The sequence below is a fragment of the Emydura macquarii genome, unplaced genomic scaffold (assembly GCF_026122565.2).
Source record: "Emydura macquarii macquarii isolate MOO-44397 ecotype Brisbane River unplaced genomic scaffold, CSIRO-AGI_Emac_v2 contig_3122, whole genome shotgun sequence".
Lineage (NCBI taxonomy): Eukaryota > Metazoa > Chordata > Testudines > Chelidae > Emydura > Emydura macquarii.
The window spans coordinates 1,488,596-1,511,044 of NW_027133259.1; the positions used below are offsets into that span (position 1 = coordinate 1,488,596).

The window sequence follows — 22,449 nt, forward strand, 5'->3', positions numbered from 1 at the left end:
TTCTGCCATTATCCAAACAGTCTGACAGCCATTTTATTGGGACGCTCTCCAGCCCTGATTCCTAGGGAGCAAAGACTTGAAATCGGCAGGGTGGGGACTGCCCTGGGATTAGACCAGCGTCGTCTGTTGTCCTTGTGATAATCCACCTGAATCTGGCCAAGTTTGTACGCCTCTGAATATTGCCATTTTTTACCAGCTCACCTGCTTAGAAGAAGTTTATAATGAGTCTGGCATCTAATTTGTCCAAAGATTCTGTCTGAACGGGGCATGCTCCAATGCAGGGCTACAGGGGCTCAGAACGGCTTCTCCTGCACACCTTCCTCCCAGATGTCAGGGGCCAACTTTAGTGCTAGACACTTGAATTGAGATCAGAGAGACTTTCTCCTGTACTCTCAGTGCTCCACTGCTGGTGGCCAGGTAGCATGCAGGAAGAGGAAGCAGGAATCACATGCAGAAGGGAAGCTATGGTGGAGAAGAGCAGAGGAGGCAGGGACAGGTGTGGGAAATATACTAGGGGATGGGCTGAGGGTGACAAGACAAAAGGGTCTAAAACCACGAGGGCACATTCCTTTCCGCAACCTGGAACACAACTCAGGATTCCTGCATCCCAACGTTCCTCTGCTGTCTAGAAAATGCATGTATCATCACTGCAAAGTGGGTCTTTCATCACCTTCTATAGGGTGGCCCATATATAAGGATAACAGCCCACTGCTGCTGCCAGTTGCTCCATTAGCTCAAGTGGTAGATGCCTTTGCTATTCCAAACCTGTTGATGACCCATGTGAGATATTGTAATATGAGCATCCCCTTACGGTGGACAGGTAGCTACACCCACCTGGCTCCTCCCCCTTATGCCATCAAACCCAATTCTGGGTTTGTCAAGTCATTGTGAAGAGCTGTTCCTCCTGGCCAGCTCCCCAGTAATCTTTGCCCCTGTTAGGATAATGGGGAGGCAGAAGTTCCATGACGCTAGTAGGGGCTACTCCTAGGTTTGGGAACTTCTCTAAAAGTCCCTGGCTGAGATAGGTAGGGGAACCTGGACCCGCTCAGAGTGCTGGGGTCCAGCTCAGGGCCCTTGTTTGGAACAGCCAGAACCAGTCCTCTGTCCCTTGCTGTTCTTTCAGCCACCTCCTACCTCTGTAGTCTTGCCAGCTCCTGCCCTGTTTATCCCTCTTTGGAAAGTTGGTTTGTCTGGCAGCTTCTCACCCGCCTGCTCACCTTGCAGCCCTTTTATCCTCACAACTGCTGTGAGGCTGCCAGTCAGTTCTGGTGAGCAGGCAGGCAGGCAGTTGCTTTGTTAGCCCTTTGGCTGACGAACCAGTGTAGGGTGTATAGATCCCATGACAGGGTCAATATTGCTTCACATGGTGACATTTTTATTTTGTCCATTTGCTTTTCTTTTTTTTAAAAAATAGGAAATTACGTACAGAAAATTACATTCAGAGGCTGCTAAGGATATAAAGTCAGGTACTAAAAAAAATCAGGAAATGCCAGTAAGATCTGTGGACACTTGACCACTTTAGCTTTCATCTGTCTGTGCCTCAGCTCCCGATCTGTAAAATGGGGGTACTAACATCCCTTCATCTCACAGGAGTCTTGTGAAGATTAGTTCGTTAATACTGTGAAGCATTCATATACTACAGTCACCAGAGCTACAGAAAAGCCCAGGAGAAAAACGAGAATTTTTTATTAAATACCGGGTTTGGCCAATGTATAGTAAATAAAGCCTAGTCCCACAGATGGAGTGAAGAGGATATAAGTAAATATTGAATAACTACCTCTTCATTGATCACCATCCATCCTGAGCGCCGTATGAGGCTAAAGTCCTGTGGGAAAAAATAGTAGGTGGTCATGTCGTTAAAGACCGTATCGTAGTGCATGCACACAAGGGGCCAAATTAAGGTTGCAAAGGCAACTTTCATTCTGGCATTTCTTAATTTTGGAGTACTCAGCTTTGCAACTTTCATAATGTTCTCATCACATAATTTTCTTGTATATAATACATAAAAAGGGAAAAAGCATGCTACTGGAAAGGCATTCTCCATGAATGCCCCTCAAATCTTGAATGTGATTCCCCATCACTTGGTCTGCTAGTGCTTAGATCTCTTAGCCTCTTGGATAAGATGCAGTCTTGGTTTTTCTCATGTCATTTTGGGAAAAGGTAGAGAAATTGGTACAAGATTTGATCAGATACCTTTTTGAGGGGGCATCTATAGAAGCTTACAGTGCTTGCTTTGCCAGAAATAAATACCCACATACAATCAATCAATCTGGCTTTATTAACTACTGACTAAGTCATGGGAAGGGGCCCATTGTTTTCTAAATCAAAAGCAAATAAATAAGATCTATAGGTTACTATATAGCAGAGGAGACAGTATTTGTGACATCCCTCCAGAGGTGGCTCAGAGGGTATGGATGTTACATGGTGCTCACCTGTTGCCCATATTCAATCCACTGGCCTAGATCATTTTTCCAGTACCACATCCATTTGGTTGTCATTATGAATTTGGGGGGTTTTGTGACCGATGATGGCGTGGAGAGGCGTCGAACCAAAGCAGAGGAAGAGGTGATTGAGTTGAAATTGATGTTCTGATCTGCTAAACTAGAGAGAGAAATTCAGAGAGTTTACAAAGGTGCTAACTATGCGTACTTATCCTCTCTGATCACCAGCTGAAGGCTTCCAAATCTCCACATTATAGGAGAAGCTGCTGGTGCTGCCTCTAGTTACGGTTGCTTGACAGACTATTGTGACATGCACCAGAACTGTGAAAAGTGCCCCATGCTGGCATGTTATGCTTCAGGAGCTTCATTCAGCTCCTAGTGACTGAGGACAGGATTCCAGCCTGCAAAAAGAGCTAACACTGTCTCTGTCTCTGTACCACAGAGCATGCAAACTACGTGATGCCAGAGGCATCTTTGCTGACTTTCTAAATAGTTTAGGGCTACACCTAGTACTTTGGTACACGTGTTTTATAATGAAACAAATGCGTATGATGCTAGTATTTGCTTGTGTTTGTGTCCTCCTTACTAGAAGAGTATAAATTGTGTAGTGTTGGAGTTCATCAGCAATGAAAACCTGCCGCTGATCAGCATTCTCCTCACGCTGCCATTAAAGAGAGAATGGCCACATCTGAGGACTCTATCGGCTGCACCTACTCCTCAGGCTGCACTTTGGACACGTCTGCTTTTAATCCTTGAGAAGCTTTGGAATTTGATTTAAAAGAAGCCCAGGCTGGCTCAGGCAAGGTGCCTTTGAAGCCACCCTCAGCTGATGAAGATGGATAAAAGCCTTGTTCCTGTTCCATGCTGTCTGAGAACAGGCTTCACAAAGAAAAGGGACCCAAGTCTTCTGTTCCTGGGTAGGCAAGGGCCACAACTCTCCAGCAATCACATCTGGCCAGTTCTGGGCTTCAGAGAAAGCCAGTACTGCACGATCAAAGTGACGGGCCAATCAAATGTGGAGCTCTCAAAGAAGGAATGAATAGGAAAGTGGGTGAATCGAGATGACGTCCTAATGTGACCTACACCCGTGAACAATACGATCTACGAGGCTTGGGCTGTCATGGTTTATTGTTTATTGCCCATGTCCTGCCCGTTACTTTTACAAAAAAACTCATACACAATATCTTACGCTTGGTTATTACACATTTTATTATACACCCAGTCTGTGCACCAAATGCTACATGTTTCATTAGCCTATCGAATCTCAACTGCAGAGCAGAATTCCTCTAGGGGTTACTCCACTTACCACAAGAACAGGTAAACATTTTCATGAAGCCATCTACTGCCTAACTTTTCTCTCTTTTCCTGTGCACACTCATACTCTCTCTCTGGATATTCTCAGAGATCCTGTTCAGCAACCATTTATGTTACTGAGAAATCTTGAGAAGAAGCTTGAGTGGTCAATACACAGCTTTCAGCGGAAGTCTTGTCTAAGGGCATCAAGCATTCATGCCCTAAATTCTCTTGAGGAAAGGAGTTAACCAGAAACTCAGAGCTGGGCTGTCCTGGTGCTACCATAAAGCTATAGAGCAACTTTACAGAGCTTACCAAAGAGGTTTTAAACAGCAATATACCTGTCATTTTGGGGGTCACAATAAGCCTTCTCAACTACCTCCATTTTTGGAAGATCAATCCAATTGATTCCATCAAATTTCTGCCATCGATAAGGCAGATGATAATGAATCATCCTGCAGTTATCTGAAAGAGAACAACCATGGTGAAGAACTCACATAACCTTAGAACAGAGTGATGGCAAGACACTGGGATGAACCAGAAGAAGAGCAGAAATAAGCAGCAAACCCTGCCATGCATTTTTATCATAATCTCTTTGGCCTTCTCCCCTTAGGTTTGATTCTGCTCTTATTTACACTGGGGTAAATCAGAGCTAGATTGAAGTAAAACTGAAGCAAGAATTGAAACGAGCGAAGCAGCATAAACGCTTTATCTTATTGATTTTAAAGCAGAGTCCACACACCTCTCTTTGCTTAGATACGGCCCTCACGCGGAAACGGGCATGTGTGAGAGCAGTGCTATTATCACTGTGACACGTAGGCATGAGTCAGCATTTACCAGCTCAGCCCCAAACACGCAGGGGCAGAGTGCACAATTTCCCTCACAAGGTTACCCCTGGGAAACCCTGGTGCTATTTCTGGTTGTGTTTCTCCCTCGGTTTCTTAAAAACAGTGTCAGGATGGGAATGGTGAACACACCGAAGGCTTGACTGTGGTTTTTAGGTTAGGTTTTAGCTGAGGTTAGTCCTGCTTTGAGCAGGGGGTTGGACTAGATGACCTCCTGAGGTCCCTTCCAACTCTAATATTCCATGATTCTATGAAACCAAAGCAGAGGCCTGTCTGAACTGAAACGCTGCAGGGAAAGCCCCGGAAGAGGGCAGGCTGCTCGCTCCTAGGAAGCCCGCCTGCATGCTCTTCTGGCAAGAGTAGGGGCTAGATGGAGCCAAAGCCCTTGCCTCTTGCCTGCTCTCTCTGGGCCACCACATGCCCTCCGTGGAGCAGGGAAGAAGAAGTCCATGTGCTGCCCAGAGTGCAGGACTAGCAGTGCTGCCAAGCCCATCACGCAGCAGAGCAGGGCTGAGGAAAGGCGCGTTATTATTTGTATTCCTGCAGCGTCTAGGAGTCCCAGTCACGGGCGAGGCCCCCTCGGTACAAACCCAGCAGAAAAAGATGGTCCCTGCCCCAAAGAGCCCTTGTGCCCAGAATCTGAGCCCTAGCCAGGGCAGCTCCCCATTCAGCTCTGTCTCGTCTGCATTTACATCACACCACCAAACTTCTCGCCCTCCGCAGTCTAGCACAGGCAAAGCAAAGTCAAGCTGCCTCCTTCTGGCAGTACTTGGCTTGACCTGGAGACGCTCCAGAGGGAGCCTTGTTTAGACATGCTTGGCCAGAGCCCATTTCTAGGCCATGATCCTGTGGGTACGGCAGCTTAGACGGGGTCAGTCCTTCCAAGGCCCAACATCTTAAAAACAAAAGCTGGAATCCTGTTACCCAGACACGAGGAGGACTGTCCGACTCTTCTGCTGCATGCTAGACCAAGAGCCTTAGTGCAGCAATCTTTTACGTGTCGCCTGGAGCATGAGACTGGCACAAACAAACAACGTACTTCACTATCATAGAGCCTTAATCAGCAACACCGTAATGGAAACGGCCTGACATCATTCAGCTGGATCTTATAAAAGGAACTAGCTGTTGTACCACTTCAGGCCACGTATTAAAGGGCTGAATGGGAAATGAACGTGGCTATAATCTGACCCGTGTACCGGTCTGCAAGGACCATGCTTCAGGTCCTTCCAATGAGGCTCAGAGAACCTGACAACAGCCTGTGTCTGGGAATTGGGTGGGGTTTTTTTAAAAAAATATCTTTTAAAAAATTAACTCACTGAAAGTCTTAGGTTTCACAGCCCTGGAGACTGACCTACTCCAGCCACAGAAACCCGTGAGTAATGACACCGCAGTCATCCCCCCCTCGCCCCACCAGCATGCCTCAACTCCGATCGAGAGGGCCCACCTCCAAGAGGTAGGGCACATCAGCGTTTGTCTACCCAGCCTCCGGCTTTCCCTCTGCATCTCTTCACGACGCGCGGCAGCTTTTAGTCCCTGTTTTACATCAAGGCCTCCCAAAGGCATCGGCTATGGGACAGAGAATCATTACAACCAACCGCCGAAGTGGGTGTCTGCCCGCGAAAGCTTATGCCCAAATAAATGTGTTAGTCTTTACGGTGCCACCGAACTCTGGTTGTCAACACAACCAGCTGCAAGCCAGTGACCCAAAGGTGAAAGTCTCCACCGCCCCGTTCCGGAGTCTGCGCAGGGCAGGGCAGGGCAGGGCAGGGCAGGGCAGCTGCTGCTGACATGCGATGGATAACACTCAGTCAGACTCACCTTTATGTACGCAGTACCTCCAGACATAGTACAGGCAGATCTCATCGCATTTTTGAATGGCACTGCTCCCAGAAGCTGCAGCAGGAGGAACAGCTTTCACCGCTGTGGGAATGAGCAGTCTAGATCACATCAAACGTATCCCTCATGCCAGATGGCAAACAACAAGACACCCCCCCACAAAAGGAAACCGAAGGGCTTGATTCTCCACTCTGTCTGTGAGGCAGCCAGGAGCTGCTTGCAGCTGCCTGATTCAGAGCAGCCCGGGCCTGGTGCAAGTTAGGACTGCCCCGCACAGCCCGAACTGGCACCTCCGGCTTTAACACCAGGGAGGAGGGCCTGCTGGGAGACCTGACAGCGAAGCCAGGCCAGGCAGCGAAGCAGATGCTTACAAGTTCACCTGTCAGTTACATGAACTTGGCAATGGCATTGCTAGTGTTGCTAAAACACAGGCACTCCTAAGAAGTCCTAGGCACTGGGAATTCATGTAAACACATTCCTGTACAATAATCACTGGCCCAGGATCTATCATGTGTACAAAAAATACTGATGCCTGTTGCATAGAAAGGCTCTCCAAAGCACAGTCTGTGAAATGGTCTACCCACTGTCTGCTCCACTCTTGTGGGCAGAACAAATACTGAGGGCAGAGGAGGAGCCCCATGCTGTGACTGTCAATACCCAGCCTATGCTCCAGCACCAAGGAAACGGGGAAAGCAGAAAAGATAGTTCAACATACAAACTAACTGGATCCTGCATAGCTTTACCTGGTACGGTAACTTCATGTGATGTAGATGCTGCCGTAGTGGAAGTCAGCTTACATCCAATTTCCTCTTGTTTCCCAGCGCCTGCTTTCCTTTTATCTCCAAGTGGTGTCGCTCTGAGGTGTGGGGGAGGCACTGAAAGCAGAAAAGGCTGGTGGGGTCCAGCAAAGATGCAGGCAAAGAATAGCCTCAACACGTTGGAGGGAGAGGAAGACATCAGTTTATTAATACTCACTTTTCGCCTGGCCCATCTCCTTGCTGAATTCAGCGTGTTTGTGATCACAGATGATCTGGATGTTCTCCACCACACTAGTATCCAATCCTGCTGCTAGCAGCAACCTCAGGGCATGGATGTTCAGAAGGTTGTGGGATCTCTTGCACTTGGGAAACCTACACTCTCCACGGAGGAAGTGTCGGCAAATATGAAGCTTGTTGCAATTTTCTTGCTGGGTGCAAGTCCCATGCAGTCCTCCACCTTTGCTATAGAATTGGCATACCTGGGAAGAAAGGGAGAGTCCAAAAGAGGCATGCACACTCCCCCTCTCTCCCCATTAGAGTGACCGGAGAGCAAGTGTGAAAAATCAAGACGTGATGGGGGGAGTAACAGACGCCTATATAAGAAAAAGCCCTGAATATCGGGACTGTCCCCATACAATTGCGACATCTGGTCACCCCACCCCTCAGTCATTAGATTTGTCTTAACCCAACCTGAATACGGATTCTGTAATGGAAAAGCTGGGACTATAACAAAATCAATTCGACTTTGTGACCTGGACACACTTCTGGAGTGGAAGGTCACTGAGAATGGACATCTGAAGCTCACTCAAGTACTACCGCAGACTTCCAAGTTGTGTGAGGTGTCCAAAGGGCATTCCAACCTTTCCAACAAACGGCACTTCTGGCCACACCAAACACTTTGTCTGCGTTATTTATTATTTGTGTGGCAGTGGTGCCCAGGAGCACCAGGCATGGAGCAAGCCCTGTTGTGTTAGATGCGGACGAACACAGAACAAAAGGTGATCCCTGCCTCACTCAGCTTATAATATGTCGCATGCGTGTATCGTTTCCTGAGGCAGGGACTGTCGTCTGTACAGCGCCTAGCAGAATGAGGTCCTGTGGTCCAGGACCGAGGCTCCTAGATGCTATGGTAATTAAACATACCAAGTTCCAATCTGCAAAATCCAAGCCTCCTTTTCTGCCTGGATAACTGCATTTAAAGGTTTATTCTAGGAGTCTCTTACCCTGGACTGAGAAGCAAGTGAGCTACACCTTACAATTCACACACAAATTCTGCTGTCTCCCAACTGGACGCAGAATGCAATTCGGTCCCATATCAACATCGAGAATCAAGATCCTTGGATGGCAAAAGTGCTGTAAAAATGCCAAGTATGCCTAGAGTATGTTACTGTAAAGACGTAAACAGTACATCAAATGAACTCAGAATACAGTTTGAGATGCGTTACTCTTGCTTTGTGTCTGCGCACTGAACAGAGAGAAGGCCCTGACTTGGGCCCAGGATACCTACGACCATGGCTGAACGCTCTGCTGCTCTGGCAGAATGGAACTGTCCACTCTACAGGTGACGCTAGCCTGTGCAGAAGACAAAGCTTTCTTGGAGACCACCCCGCGACTGAACAGTGAAATCCCACAGGATCTTAGAACCATCTTCTGCTCCCAGGGCAATACATTTCGACAACACTGCCTTTGAACACACATGGCCTGGTGTACAGAGATTGCATAAAAAATCCCCACAAAATGTACCCTGAAAGAGGAAGAGGACATAAAACAGAAAGAACCACATGTGACAAACGCTACTTCTCTTGCTTGCTGGCTGCGTGGCATAATGCAGTGGTGTGCCGACTGTTCCAGTCGCGCCCCCCTTGTCATGAACCCATTCCATTACTTGTCATCTGAAGTATCCCTTACCTCTGCGCTGCTGCTAGTGGTGGCGCTGCCTTCAGAGCTGGGCACCCGGAGAACACAGCAGCTTCTGGCCGGGGCATTCATGTTGTTTGTGGCATGGGAGGACTATTTTTTTAATCCCACTCCCATCCCACCCCGCAACACCCACTCTATTTTTATCCTTCTCCTGCTATTATGGCAGCAAGTGCTACCGGAACTGTGGCATCCCAGTTTATTTACGCCACCCAGAGACCCTCTTGTGCTCTCCATCCCTGCATTTGCACACCTCTGGCCTAATGGATGGAGCACTGGACTGGGACTCAGGACACCTGGATTCTATTCCAGCTCTGCCACTGGCCTAATGGGTGACACTGGGCAAGTCACTTCCCTTCTCTGTGCCTCAGTTTATCCATCTGCAGAATGGGGTAATGATACTTGTACTCCTTTGTGAAGTGCTCGGAGATCTATAGGTGAAGAGCACTGTAATAAATTATCTAACTCTTGTAATTATTAATACACTTTCAGAAGATGCTCAGTGATGTGGGCTGAATACAAAACAGAGAAGCTGGAATGATTCTCAGATTGTTTCCGGAAGCCTGACCCAGACCTGCTGGGTATAGATAGAGCTGGTTAGGCTTGGAGTGGTATATGTCTGATCTGACTGCCTCGGTACAGAGCTGGAAGACCCTCAGTATTTTCTGTGAAGAATGCTCAGTGCTACTTGTTTTTTCTCTCCAGAAGAGGGTCTCTCTTCCTCACCTTCTCCCTGCTAGGTACAATGTATTTCTCTGGTTTTGTCACTTTCCCATCTCAGACTCACTTTTCCCCTCTTTAGCAGTTCCATCATCTCATGCTATCACCTTCCTTACTCACAAAACTGCCTCGCTTACATGTCAACCAACCTTCCCCGTGCTTTAAAATGGCTCCAGGACCAGGCTAACATACATTCATGTCTTGACAGTCATTTATTGGTGCTTCCCATTTCGAAAGAAGTATCCCTAGGAGAAGTTTCAGGAAAAAAAACCCTATCTGGTTTTAGCTGACAACTAGATTTTGGAACAGATCAACCCGCCTGTCAATTCCTAGGGATCCTGGGGGCAGAAGAGGACAGAGACCATTAAGAAGATTCTAACTAACTGGAATGTTAACTAGGGATGTCCTTACACATGGTTAGATTAGATTTTTGCTTTGCCAGATGTGTGTAGACCAGGACTGGAACAGTTGGGAATGCTGCAAGTCATGACTATATACTGGAGACGCTGTGGCTGTACCCAGAGGGAAAGTCAACAGACATCATACTGGCCACCATCAGTGCTATCTACCCCTCACATTTTGCGATTATGCAAAATTGGTACAAAATAAATTCATGGGACCAGTTATCACACAGGAGGGAAATTGCAGACAAATCATCTGGCCTAGTCCCCACAGGCAAATGCAAACACAGTGTCAAGGAGATAAAGTAACCTGGAACTACAAGAGCACATATCTCATGCGCAGCTGACAAATAACACACAGAACAACTCCCTGGGGACAAATTAAGGTCATTGGTCTAAATCAATGAGACTCACAATCCTTCTAGACTTTCCTGCTCTTTAATCATAAACAGACCAGGTGCTGGATCTTAGCTCGTGTAGGGGGAGGGAAGTGGGGAGCAGGGGCACAGCTCCCCCACCCCCCCAATAATGGTGGGGGCACAGAACTCCTCCGGCCAGGGCAGGGAGAGCCAGCCAGCTGCAGGACGGTGGCAGGGAGAGCCAGGTGCAGGGGGGAGAGCTGGCCCCTCTGGCCCCGGGGGGGAGAACTGTTTGAACTAGTCAGCTCTCAGTTGGTCTCTCTCGTCCTCCCCCATCCACTCTGCCTCCCTTACTGAATGCCCCCTCCCCTTGCCACAGTCTCTTCCATCTCTCCTTCTAGGGGACTGCCAACAGCGGGAGAGAATGAGTGCATCCCCGTGTGCCCGGACAGTCACGTCTCCTAGCAGTGCCGGAAGCAGCATGAAGTGGCTTTCAGAATGAAGAAAAAGAGACCCGGGCTGCCAGCCGGTTTCACAAAGGGCTGCTGAGACTACCACTCAAGCGCCGGGGCACGGGGGCAGCACTCATGCGGCAGCTTCCTTCCCTGGGATCCTTCTCCGTGGGACAACGGAAACGGAAGATAACGTCTCCAGCAGCAACGTCCGACATGCAGAAGTCGCAGTGGGCTAGAGCGGGCAGGGCCAAACCGTTATATACGGAGCATCTACCACATCAGGGAGCCAAACACTCTGATACACGGACCGCAGACATGACCGGCTAATCCAGCGGCTCGATATCATGGCCACAGATATCACTGTTACAACCCTGAGGGGCCACGAGTCTCTGCCGGCAGCCCCCCCCCCCCCCCCCGCACTGCAGCCAGACGGAAGGAGTCCTCACTGACCTCCCGTCCCCCTGCCTGCAGCAGGGAAACCGCATGCGTCCTGAAGCGCTGTGCGCTCCACCTGGGTCCCTAGGCAGACCACTTTTGGCTCACAGGCCACGGGTTGGCAACCACTGGTCTAAACCTATGGTTTTCACAGAGGTTAAGGGCAGAAGGGACCATTAGATCATCTAGTCTGACCTCCTGGATAGCACAACATATTAATTTTCAGCCAGGTACCCCCTATATTAAGCCCAATTACTTTAATTAAACCAAAGCATTTCCGTCCTCACAAAACTAATCTCTTGTGGGCCCCATGCCTAAAGCCTTTGCAATGGCAGGGAATTGACTGAAGACAGTGAATCTGGCTGGTTCCCACCTTTGTTTCGATGGTCACAATAAGAATTCAGATGTGATGGGGAGGATATGGAAAAGCTGACATTTTTATGCAAATGCTGATATTCTCACCAAGGAGCTAAACAAAATTCAAATATATTTCTAACTCAAATGAGTTTCTATTTATTGTCCATTGCACCTTCAGTGCAAACCCCTTTTGTTCAGCGAGATGGCTGAATTTATGGAGATGGCCCATATAGAGAAAGTGCTCATGGTGTGTTTTGCAATGGTTGAATGCTAATCGTGAAATCTGGACTGACAAGGTGGAAATCAGAGTTGTGGTGTTTGTGCTTTTTTGTTATAGTTAGGATGTTGGGCGGCCCCAAAATGGACCCTTTCTAATCTAGGAGGGGCACAATATTTTAAAAATAGACACTATTCTGTCACCACTTCCTTGCATAACGTCAATACTGAACAAGATGGACGCGAACTCCCTCCAACCACCATCACCTTTCCCCTCTAAAATGCTTCTCGTCGAGGTGATTTTATTTTGTTCAAAAAACGGGCCAGTTTTGACGACAGGTGTGTGTGTGTGTGTGTGTGTGAGTGAGATTACAGTGCATACACCAGTACTGTTTTGTTGAAAAAAGCTAACTTTGGTCGACAAAACAGTCTGCTGCAGACCAGGCCTAAACCTATGGTGAGCTTTCAGAAAGCAGCAACACTTTGTATTTTACAGACCCTTCTTTGGATTTCCAAGTACTGTTACCCTTTTTGGCCCAAGCAGTTAGCCAATATTTGGGGCTTGCAGGTTGTTTGTTAGGAGGAGAAATGGAGGATGCAGTCAGGTCTATCGTACAGGGTGCAATCTCGTTTATTTACAAAGAATGCACACAAAGTCCCGTTTCTCTGAACATGGCAGGAACAAACAACAGAGGACAGTCTCCTTCTTCACCATTCCAAGCCTCTTTCCAGCCAGCACGCTGTCCAAAAGAAGCTCTCTTGGCTTTCTCCCAGGGCTACCCACCAGTGCTTCCCTGGCTATCTTCTGGCTTTTTCTTGTCCTGTCTGCTTCTGACATACACAGCCACTGTGTTTCCAATCAGCTCCCAAGGGAAACCCTGCCACCCACATCACTCAGCTTCTGATCGGACTGGCATGTAGACGAGTCCCTTGAATGGTGGCTTCCACTGTCCCCAGCTCTTACTCCATAAAGGAGCTTAATTGCTTCTTACATTTATCTGGAATGAAGGGTAGCTAACGTGGCCAACCGCCTAGTGAGGTCTGCACTTGCCTGCAGTTCAAAGACCCAACTGCTCATAGCCACCAAACCCGGACTGTAAAAACAGTACTTTACAAAAAACCATTAAGCCTGGGTCTACACCACAAAGTTCTGTTGGCATAGCTACATCAGTCAGGACCTGCAAAAGCACACGCCCCTAGCCAACAGAGTTATGCTGCCAAACCCCCTCCCCACAGGCACAGTTATGCCAACAGAAGAGGTTTCTGTCAGCATCATTAATGTCATTCAGAGAAGTTGTGTTACTGTGCCAACAACAAAACAAAACAAAACAAAAACAACAACCACAAATCACAACTTCCTGTTGGCAGAATGTCTGTCTGCACTAGGGGGCTCTGCTGGCATAGCTATATTGACAACACCCTAGTCATGTAGACGAGGCCTCCATTATACATAGACATGGAAACTAAGTCAGAGAGAAGACGATTTAGCCACGTTCATAGAGCGAATCAGTTGCAAAGGAAAAAAAAAAATCCAGGTTCTGCGACATCCAGTTCCGTGCTTTAGCTTCAGCATCATCCCTCACCTCCTCCCTTCCTATCTAGCAAACAACCTTCCCAAGAAATCAGTCTGACTCACGTCAGGCAGGAGGAAAGGGTCATTCTGGAGGAGCAGGACCCGCAGCTCATTCTCGTTGAGGCCACTGAGTTCATGGGCCTTCAGCACTTTTCGGTTTCCTTCCGTCAAGATGTCATGGGAGTATTTACATGCCCTGGAAAGGAACAAAATTCAAATCAAATATACTCATCTTCAACCAGGGTGGCTCATACAAGCAACCGCACCTAAGGGACAGCGAGGAAGAAGATGAGAGTAGGAGAAGGAAACAGAGATGAGGTTAGCTTGGCAGACGCACACAGTACCAGGGAAGCTTACCAGGAAATCTTAGCTATATATAAAGGCCTTCACTACGACAGACTATGAGGTGCTCTGGTCCTTTAATATATGTATCCTCACAACACCCCGGTGTGGTAGGGCAGTGCTGTTATCCCCATTTGTTTTTTAAAGCAGACAGGGAATTGAGGCACAGAGGGGCTAAGTGACTTGCCCAAGGTCACAAAGAAAATCTATGGCGGAACCAGGTTCTCTGAGTCCTAAGCTAATGCCCTAACCAGAGTGGATACAAAAAATTAATTGTAAAAAACGGATGTTTTATCTGAATCTGGTTTTATTTCAATTAAATACAGGGTTTGTTTGTTTGTTTTTAAATAAACCTATTTAAAATTTAAAAGTTAAATTATGACAACCTACGTCAAGGCCTAAACCTACTATCATCTATTAAAATAATTTAAATTAAATAAAAAAATTAAGCAGTACATGTTTGCTGCCAAATCACTGAACTGACGGAAGTTACTGGCTCAGCCCCTGCGACCAAGATTTGGTGAAGTGCTAAACCAAACTTTGGACACCAGTAGCCTCTTGCAGGTGCAGAGGGAATATTTTCCTCATTTCAGTTTATTCAACTAGTTCAGTCCAATGACTAGTTCATTCAAAATTAAGAAACCAATCTGGAATTGAAAATGCAGGGAAGATTGTTTTTTTCCTTACAATCTATGTAAAAGAACTAGGTGTGAGAAGATATGATTTACTAAAAGCTTGAAGGACATGCTGACCACAGACACAAATAGTTCAATTCAGTAACAATAGAAATTACTTATTTTCTTTAATAAATCAGTTAATTTTAAATGAAAAACTTGGTTTGATAATTTTTTCTTATGTATCCAGCACATAAGGTAGTTTTATTTAACTAATAACTTTTTAAAATGCTCTGAATTTCCATCCAAACTGAGCTTGACACAAATCACAAGTAAAAAATTAATAATCTAGTAAACAAGAAATGCATCACTCACCATTTTCTAACACAATACAAAATGTAATCAATAAGTAGCTGAATAAGTGTAAGCTAAGATATATAATTGCTCAAATAAATGTGGATAGGTATACTGTATAGTTCCGGTTAGCAAAAATCAGCACAAAATTTAGTGTAAAGGCTATATTTAGTTGCAAATCAAAATGTTTTAATGGTTATCAAGGAATGAGAATGGAGCTTTCTTTAGGAAAACAACTACAAAAGTTCAAATGCAATACAAAATTAAAACAAGATTTCCTGCTTGCTGATTGAAATCACTGATTTAAATTAATCCATGATGGCCTTAGCAACTCTCTCCACTCTCATAAGAAACAAGATTGTGCACGGCTTAGTCAAGGACAAAGAACTTGAAAATGATGTGAGTGGAAGCTTGTGAAATGAGTCAGCGTGACATGGTCAAAACAGCAGGAGGGGAAGATTATTTTAACAAAAAAATGTGGATAGAGAAGGGGATGGTTACAAAAGCACAGAGAAGGATATAGCAAAAGCAAAGTTACAGTGATATGGAATGATTTAAAGAAAGAAGCAACAGTTTGTCAAGAGCTCAAACATGCATTCAGAATAGAGAGAAGAGTTGAATATGACAGGGACATTGTGAACTTCTGTAACAAGGAATGTAGAGAAGAGATTTAGAATATGTGTTTAAAGAAATCTGAAACTTAATCTTATGGGTTCTGTACAAAGAAGAGAAGGGAGAAATGGTGGAAGACATCAGGACGATAAAGTATTAAAAGGGGTCTATTTCTCTCAAAGCAACAACAGGACATTGGCAGTGACAATGAATGACAACAAAAGATAATCAGAAAGGCTGGGGGAATCTGGATGGAGCCATACAGGTACTACATAAACAGAAATCAGTGCTGTTAGTTTTGCTAGTCTGAAATGTGACTCAGTATAGCCCTGTAACTATGTGCGCTACAACAGTAACAAAATATATAAAACAAAACTACTTCTGTCACTGCTCAATTTAACTACTCTTCAGTGATCGCCCTTTAAGGCTCTTGTTGACTTTTGAACCTTCTGTTCACATGTTGCTATTGATCTGAACCTTCTGCTGTACAGGACTTCATCTCTACAGTTTCTTTCCTCCCAATATCAACATTATATAGTGCTAGAGGTTCGCCTGGTACTTTATTAACAAATAAGACAAAGTCTCTGTCTTAAGCAGTTTACGATCTAAGGCTGTGTTTCTCAACCTGTTAAGTAGCAAGTACCCCCTAACTGCTGAACATTTTAATAAGTTCCCAACACTCAGTTTTCCACTCTGAGAAATACAATCTTCTTCTCTTTACCGCTGCATGACTGTATTTCTCGTACAGCAGGAGAGTTCTGAGTTCTGCAGTGCTGTGTGGCTGTGGCAGATCACAAAACCCCTGCTGTTTCTCCCCTTCTTCTTCCTCCTCCCCTTCCTCCATGTAGGAGCCAAGGTCAACGCCAGCCAGTCACTATGGCCTGATGGCGGGGTGACGTGGTGTTCTCCTCACACAGGCGGGAACATAGCAGGACTCCCCATGGCCGTCCCTAGGGGGGTGCGGACCTGGGGCAAATCACACAGTGTGGGCCCCTCTTAACGTTTTTATACTGGTAAAATCTGGGGCTGTCATAGCTGTCAATGTCACTGCTCAGCTAGACCAGTGACACTGACAAGTGAGCCTGCGGGTAGAGCCCGGCTCCAGGACTGGGCAAGCCGCTGGGCTCTCCGCCTGCTTTCTGGGCACCGGGCGTTGAGCCGGGGAGGGGAGCTGCCGCCTGGGAAAGCTGCAGGTGGCTGCCGTCTGGCTGCCAGCCCGGGAGGTGGGTGACTGCCACCTGCTCCAAGCTAGGGCGAAGGAGATTTCCACGCAGGCTGGGACCCGGGGATGTGCGCACAGGGTAGGCAGCTGCTGCCCATCTTCAAGCCAGGGTGCAGGAGGCTGTTTCTCGGCTCAGAACACGGGTGGCAGCCACCAGGCTGCGAACCCAGCTCTCAGGGTGCAGGAGGCTGCTGCCGGGCTCCCACCTGGGAGCTGGGACAGGGCAGGACACAGGGCAGCTGTGGCCCGGCTTCCCAAAAAGCCAGCGGCTGCTGCCTAGTTTCCCAGGACTGGGGCGGCTGCTGTCTACCTCCCAGCTCGGAGCTGGGACCGGAGGGGAAGCCAGCGACTGCCAACCACCTCCCCCAGAAGCCGGCGGCTGCTGCCCACCTCCCTTCACTGGGTTTTTTGCCGCATACCCCCTGCCTGTGTCTCGCGTATCCTCAGAGGTATGTGTACCACAGATTGAGAAACTGTGATCTAAGGCCCCTAATTCTGCATTAGGATCTGAGAATATAGGCTCATGGGCCTGCATGGAATCCTACTTGCACTGAAGTAGCGGAAATCAGCAAGTTAATCAAGTGTAATCAAGAACAGAATTAGGTTCAAAGGGAGATGCTCATACACATTTAAGTGTAGATTTTGCCCCTATAGTCAAATTCTCTTCTGGGTTATTCCAGCCTAAACCCAAAGTAACCTGCAAGTCTACAAGTCCAATAGAATTTGGATAATTTATTGTAAAATAAACCCGTTAAAAATTCCGATGCATTGCTTAAGAAAATTAGAACTATGCGACATATTTATCCAGGAACAGATTTTATCCAGACTTTATCAACAAGCTGCCTACTTCTTTATGAACCTAAAGGAAATGTGTAGATTTGAATATCACCCTATATAGGTAAAAGAACGATAAAAATGTTATAAGATGCAGACTGTGGGGCTGATGAGTGAAAAGCCTCATCAAAAATAATGCAAAGCACAGCTTCATATAAATACAAATATACTGTAGAAATCCAGCACATTCTCTTCATCATCAGATCATCATCAGAACAATTGTACAGCTAATTCTGTTAGTGTCTTTTCTTAACCGTCTTATGTTAACAGGTGATATGAGCAAGATTGACTGGATTTTCTTACACTTGGAATATGGCTGAGAGGGGTCAGGAGAGGGTGGGTTAGCACAAATTATGCCCCCACCAATAATCTTCATATATATTTACATTGGTCATCAGTGAGGACATATTGATCACATCCAGAGCTAAATCCCACTTTCAACTGAACAAGCTTCCTAGAGGGCCTCTTATCTGCACGGGAGAGAAAAGAGCGACTCTGTCCAGTCACATAAGGGGCCTCCTGGAGGAAGGACTGTTTCGGGCGACACCCCTTCCAGCAATTCAAGGCATTAGATTACACTTGTCCACACAGTCTAGGGCCGAGTGAGCGGGGCAGCAATCCAGGGCGCAAAGCCGCGGGGGTGGAAAAACGGGGCCAGAGATGATGCATTGGTGGGGCACGTGCGGTCCCATGCCCCCTCCCCCACCCCAGACAGGCGGGGTGTTCTGCTGAGGTGTGTTAGGGGTGGCGGTGGCGCTCCCTCCCCCAGCCTTGTGGTGAGGGGCTGGCCCAAGCCACCTGGCGTCACCGCTGGCCCTCCTTTCCCCCCCAGCGCTCCTCTAGGGGGTGTGCCCCACAGGTTGAAACCTCTGGGGGGTGGTCACGTGCCCCCTTGTAACCTTTACATTGCCCCCTCCTGCCTCCCCGCACTATCAATGGGGCGGGGAAAGATGAAAAATAAACAGTAGGGATTGCAAACGGTGACCACCCATCCCGAACTGGGCGAGCCAGTCCCAGTCCCAGTCCCAGTCCCAGTGCCAGTGCCAGTCCTGGGCTGAAGGACTCTGGCACAGTATTTGTCCTGGATTCCCGGTGGCACCACCCTGCGCTTGCCTGGGCTCCCTGCCACTGCTCCCCCCAACCATCACCACAAGTCCCCACTCCCTGCTCCTCCTCTCCCCCACCTCCAAGGCCCCACCCCTGGCCAGTCCAGAAGTCAGGGCTGGGCCGCGGTGGGGAGCCCTGCACTTTCCACTTGCCCTGGGTGGTGCGGACACAGCCCACCGGCCAGAGCAGGTGGAGGGTTTGGGGCTCCCCACGGCAGACCAGGCTCCCTGAGCAGCTATTACGTTGGCCGGGCTAGGGGCGGGGCATTGGAGGAAAGAGGAGCAGCAGGGGGCGGGGCCACAGAGGGGGCGGGGTTCCTGCATGCGTCTTGCCTTTGCCATTTGAAAAGGTGGTCACCTGAGACACAGATCTGCTTGCTCACCCTGGGCCCTGAATTACTTAGTTACAGCTCTGCCCCTAAGGCCTCAATTAAGCTTTCAAAGCTTCCTTCAATGCCTGCGAAAGCACCCGTGTGGGAACATCAGCCGGTTACCATGTGCAGGCTCCCAATACCAGAAAGGGTGGAGTCTGTTAAACACTGAAACTCCATTTGTGAGCGTTGATCCTAGCCATTTGAATGGCATGCTAATCTGTCGTCCAGTCTCCTCCACCCATTACCGTGCTGCCGGTGATCTCGAATGGGAGAGTCTTTGCTTACTCAAAACAACAAACAAAGGTCAAGGTGCCAGCACAATCAGAAAGACTGACTGGAGAGTCTTCTCCCTTCCCAGCTCCCAGGGATAGAGTAGGCCCAGCGCCCTTGGATGGAAATAGGTGGTGGAACAAGGATTTGATTAGGAAAGGCTGGGCCAGGGAAGGACGGCCACAGTGGAGTGGAGCTACATCCTGTGGTGGGCTCCCTGGAGCAAGGGGTCAGCTGTTCAGTGGGGCTGCCCGGAGGTAGCTGCTGTCCCAGAGAGGAGGCAGAGCTGGTCAGAACTGGGAACCTGGATGGAGCTGCAACTTGAAAGTGAGGACTGAGTTAAAAGACTGGTTTATGTTTATTTACTACTTTTATTATGAAAATAAACCTCCTTGAAAGTGCACGTGGCAACGTGTATTTTGGAACTGGGGAGAAGCCATGCCGGTGACATACATCCTCATCTGGAATACAGTGTGCATTACAGGTCACCACACAGAGAGGTTCAGAGAAGGCCACTGAGAATGATTAGGAGCATAGAAAAATTCTCCCCGAGGAAGGAGTGAAAGGAATGTATTTATCTACATTAGAAAGGAGACATGATAAAATGATATCAAATAATGAATGATCTAGAGAATTAGGTCAGGTAAGTCTGTTGGCCCTGTCTCACACCACCAGCACAAGGGACATTCAACTAAACAGAAAGGTTGCAAATTCAAAACTAATAAAAGGAAAAACTTTTTCTCACAAATTGTGAAACTCATTCCCACAGGATGTGATTTAGGCCAAGAATTGAGCAAGATTCACAGAGTGATTTGACATTCATATGTACCACAAGAATATTCAAAGTTATAGCTACGCTAAAAACAACGAGTATGGGAAAAGAGAGTCTCACGCTTCAGGGATGCAACCAATTTAACTACTAGAGATTAGCATTAGACTTAATGTGGGGACGATTGTAGAAGGCAGAGATGGAACAGGCTTCTCACTCCTCTCAAACAGCTGGTTCAGGCCACTGTCCGAAACAGGATACTGGACTAGATGGGGCTAGTCTAGTATGGCAAAGCCTGACTCGATGTAAAGCAATCTTTCCATCATCCAAATGTTGGGCCTTACATGTCTTATTCAGGAGCAGGGTGGGTTGATTTAAATCATCTCCCATTTTTAACCTTCTGCATTTGTATTTTTTAGTTATTTTCCTGAAAACAAAGTTGATTCTCATTGGCTGGTGTAATTTAGTACTTCTTTTTTGCTAAGAAGGAGGGTACATCGTATCTAGACACATTTAAGAAATTACATAGCTTAACATGCATTTATTCAAATCCATAATTTTTGCATTTTTGTTATGAGAAAATGGCGAATGACATTTCATATTTACTAGATGATGATGGTTACTTATGATATGGTGTCAAGCTGCATTTAGATGGAAACTGAAATTCAATTAAAAATGTACAAAACCAGCATTTTACATTTGTTTACGTAGTTAAAAACAACCACCTTACATGTGCTGGATTCATAAACCTACTCTTTTTTCCTTAGCCTTACACACAAAACCTGTTGTGATAACTGATTGATTAAACAAAGGACGTCAGTGACCCTCTAGTCAGTTAAATGAATTGTCCCTGGTCACTGACCGTAAAGATTTTTTAACTGGTAGCTCTCTCTCACACCTGGATTTTACTCCGAGATTGAAAAAAGGGAACCAGCTTTCTCGCTTTTTCCACGCCCACCATGTTTCTCAACTCTGAATGAACAAGCTGGATAAAGTGAAATGAAGACATACTCTCTGTGCACTTGCAGAGGAGGCTGCTGTTATCAAAAGTTGGTTTCGCTCGTCAACAAACACTGGCTCCAGTTTAGCTAGTGACTCCCACCCGTTGGACGGTCTCACAAAATCATAGAAATGTCGGGCTGGCAGGGGCCTTGAGAGCTTGTCCACTCCATTTAACGTACTTTAACACTTCGGCAGCAAACATGCCTGGCTTAATAACAGTTGCTACTTAAATTTAAATCATTTTAACAGATTTTATTTAGGCCTTAATACAGGTGATCACAAGTTCAAGTATTTTTTATTTAAAAAAAGAAAACGACATTTAGATGTGAAAGTCCGATTTTTATGGATATAAATGACCGATTTTTATCCACCCTGGTTCAGAGCAGCCACAGGGGCTCCTTCCTCACCTGCCCCCCGCCCAGAGCAGCAGGCGTGCGAGGCACAACCACCAGGCCCTGGCGGGCGTGGCACGGGTCCCATCATGTCCTCCCCTTCCTTCCGCACCCTGGTGCCGAGCCCCCTTCTCCTGCCCCCCCCATTCCTCCTGGCACCAACCCCTGCTCACTCCCCCTCTTTGCACCGGGGGCCAGCCTCCCCCCCCAAACCCCCTGCCATGCCTCCTACCAACCCCCTGCTCCCTTCTTTGCAGCCTACTGCCCAACCACCCCCTCGCCCCTAGTGCCAGCCCCCTCCCCTCTCTGCACCCGGGTGCCGAACCCCTGCCCCCCTTTTCCCCCCCGGGTGCCAGCCCCCTGTTCTCTTCCCCTCCCCCTCTCTGCACCCTGGTGCCTGGCCCCCCCCGGGTGCCAGCCCCCTGCCCCCCTTTCCCCCGGGTGCCAGCCCCCCGCTTTCCCCCGGCACTCACCGCGCCCCGAAGTTGCAGCGGCCCATCAGGTTGAGTTTGCAGAGGTGCAGGCGCTCGCAGCCCGCGCATTCCTTGCGCACGCAGAGGCGCAGCGCGCACACGGCCAGCACCCAGCCGGAGCCGCCCTGCCCGTGCCCCAGGAAGCGCCGGGGCCCCACGTCGGCCAGGATCTGCTCCAGCTGCGGCGCCGGCAGCCCGACGTGCTCCGGGATCCGGCCGCGCTCCAGCCGGCCCCCGTGCGCGCACAGCACCTTGGTGATGAAGCTGCAGACGGCCGGGTCGGACATGGCTGGTGCTGGGTGCCGGGCTGCGGGCGCTGGGTGCCTGGTGTCTGTGCTCCGGGCGGGTCGGAGCGGAGCGGAGCAGAGCAGAGCAGGCTCCGCCTTCCCCGGCCGGGGAGAGAATCGAAACTGAAGGCAGAGCCGAGCCGAGCAGAGCAGAGGCGAGCAGAGCCTGCCAGGCCGGGGCTGGGCGGCGGG

At 48.1% G+C, this 22,449-nt stretch overlaps 1 protein-coding gene across 2 annotated transcripts in view; it reads right to left on the reverse strand.

Annotated features, from left to right (window-relative positions):
• Positions 1-22,295, reverse strand: part of LOC137141841 (protein mono-ADP-ribosyltransferase PARP12-like) — a 35,287-nt gene extending 12,992 nt beyond the window's left edge. Inside the window, exons 1-8 of one of the 2 annotated variants that reach the window (XM_067530925.1) lie at positions 21,971-22,295; positions 13,670-13,802; positions 7,391-7,652; positions 7,159-7,290; positions 6,398-6,499; positions 4,076-4,199; positions 2,433-2,601; positions 1,778-1,825 (exon numbers count right to left, since the gene is read on the reverse strand). In XM_067530925.1, the coding sequence (XP_067387026.1) occupies positions 1,778-1,825; positions 2,433-2,601; positions 4,076-4,199; positions 6,398-6,499; positions 7,159-7,290; positions 7,391-7,652; positions 13,670-13,802; positions 21,971-22,257 (1,257 nt within the window). In that variant the 5' untranslated portion in view covers positions 22,258-22,295. The remainder of the gene's footprint in view (positions 1-1,777; positions 1,826-2,432; positions 2,602-4,075; positions 4,200-6,397; positions 6,500-7,158; positions 7,291-7,390; positions 7,653-13,669; positions 13,803-21,970) is intronic. The other variant, XM_067530926.1, reaches the window with a different exon arrangement.
• Between the last annotated feature and the right edge of the window lie 154 nt (positions 22,296-22,449).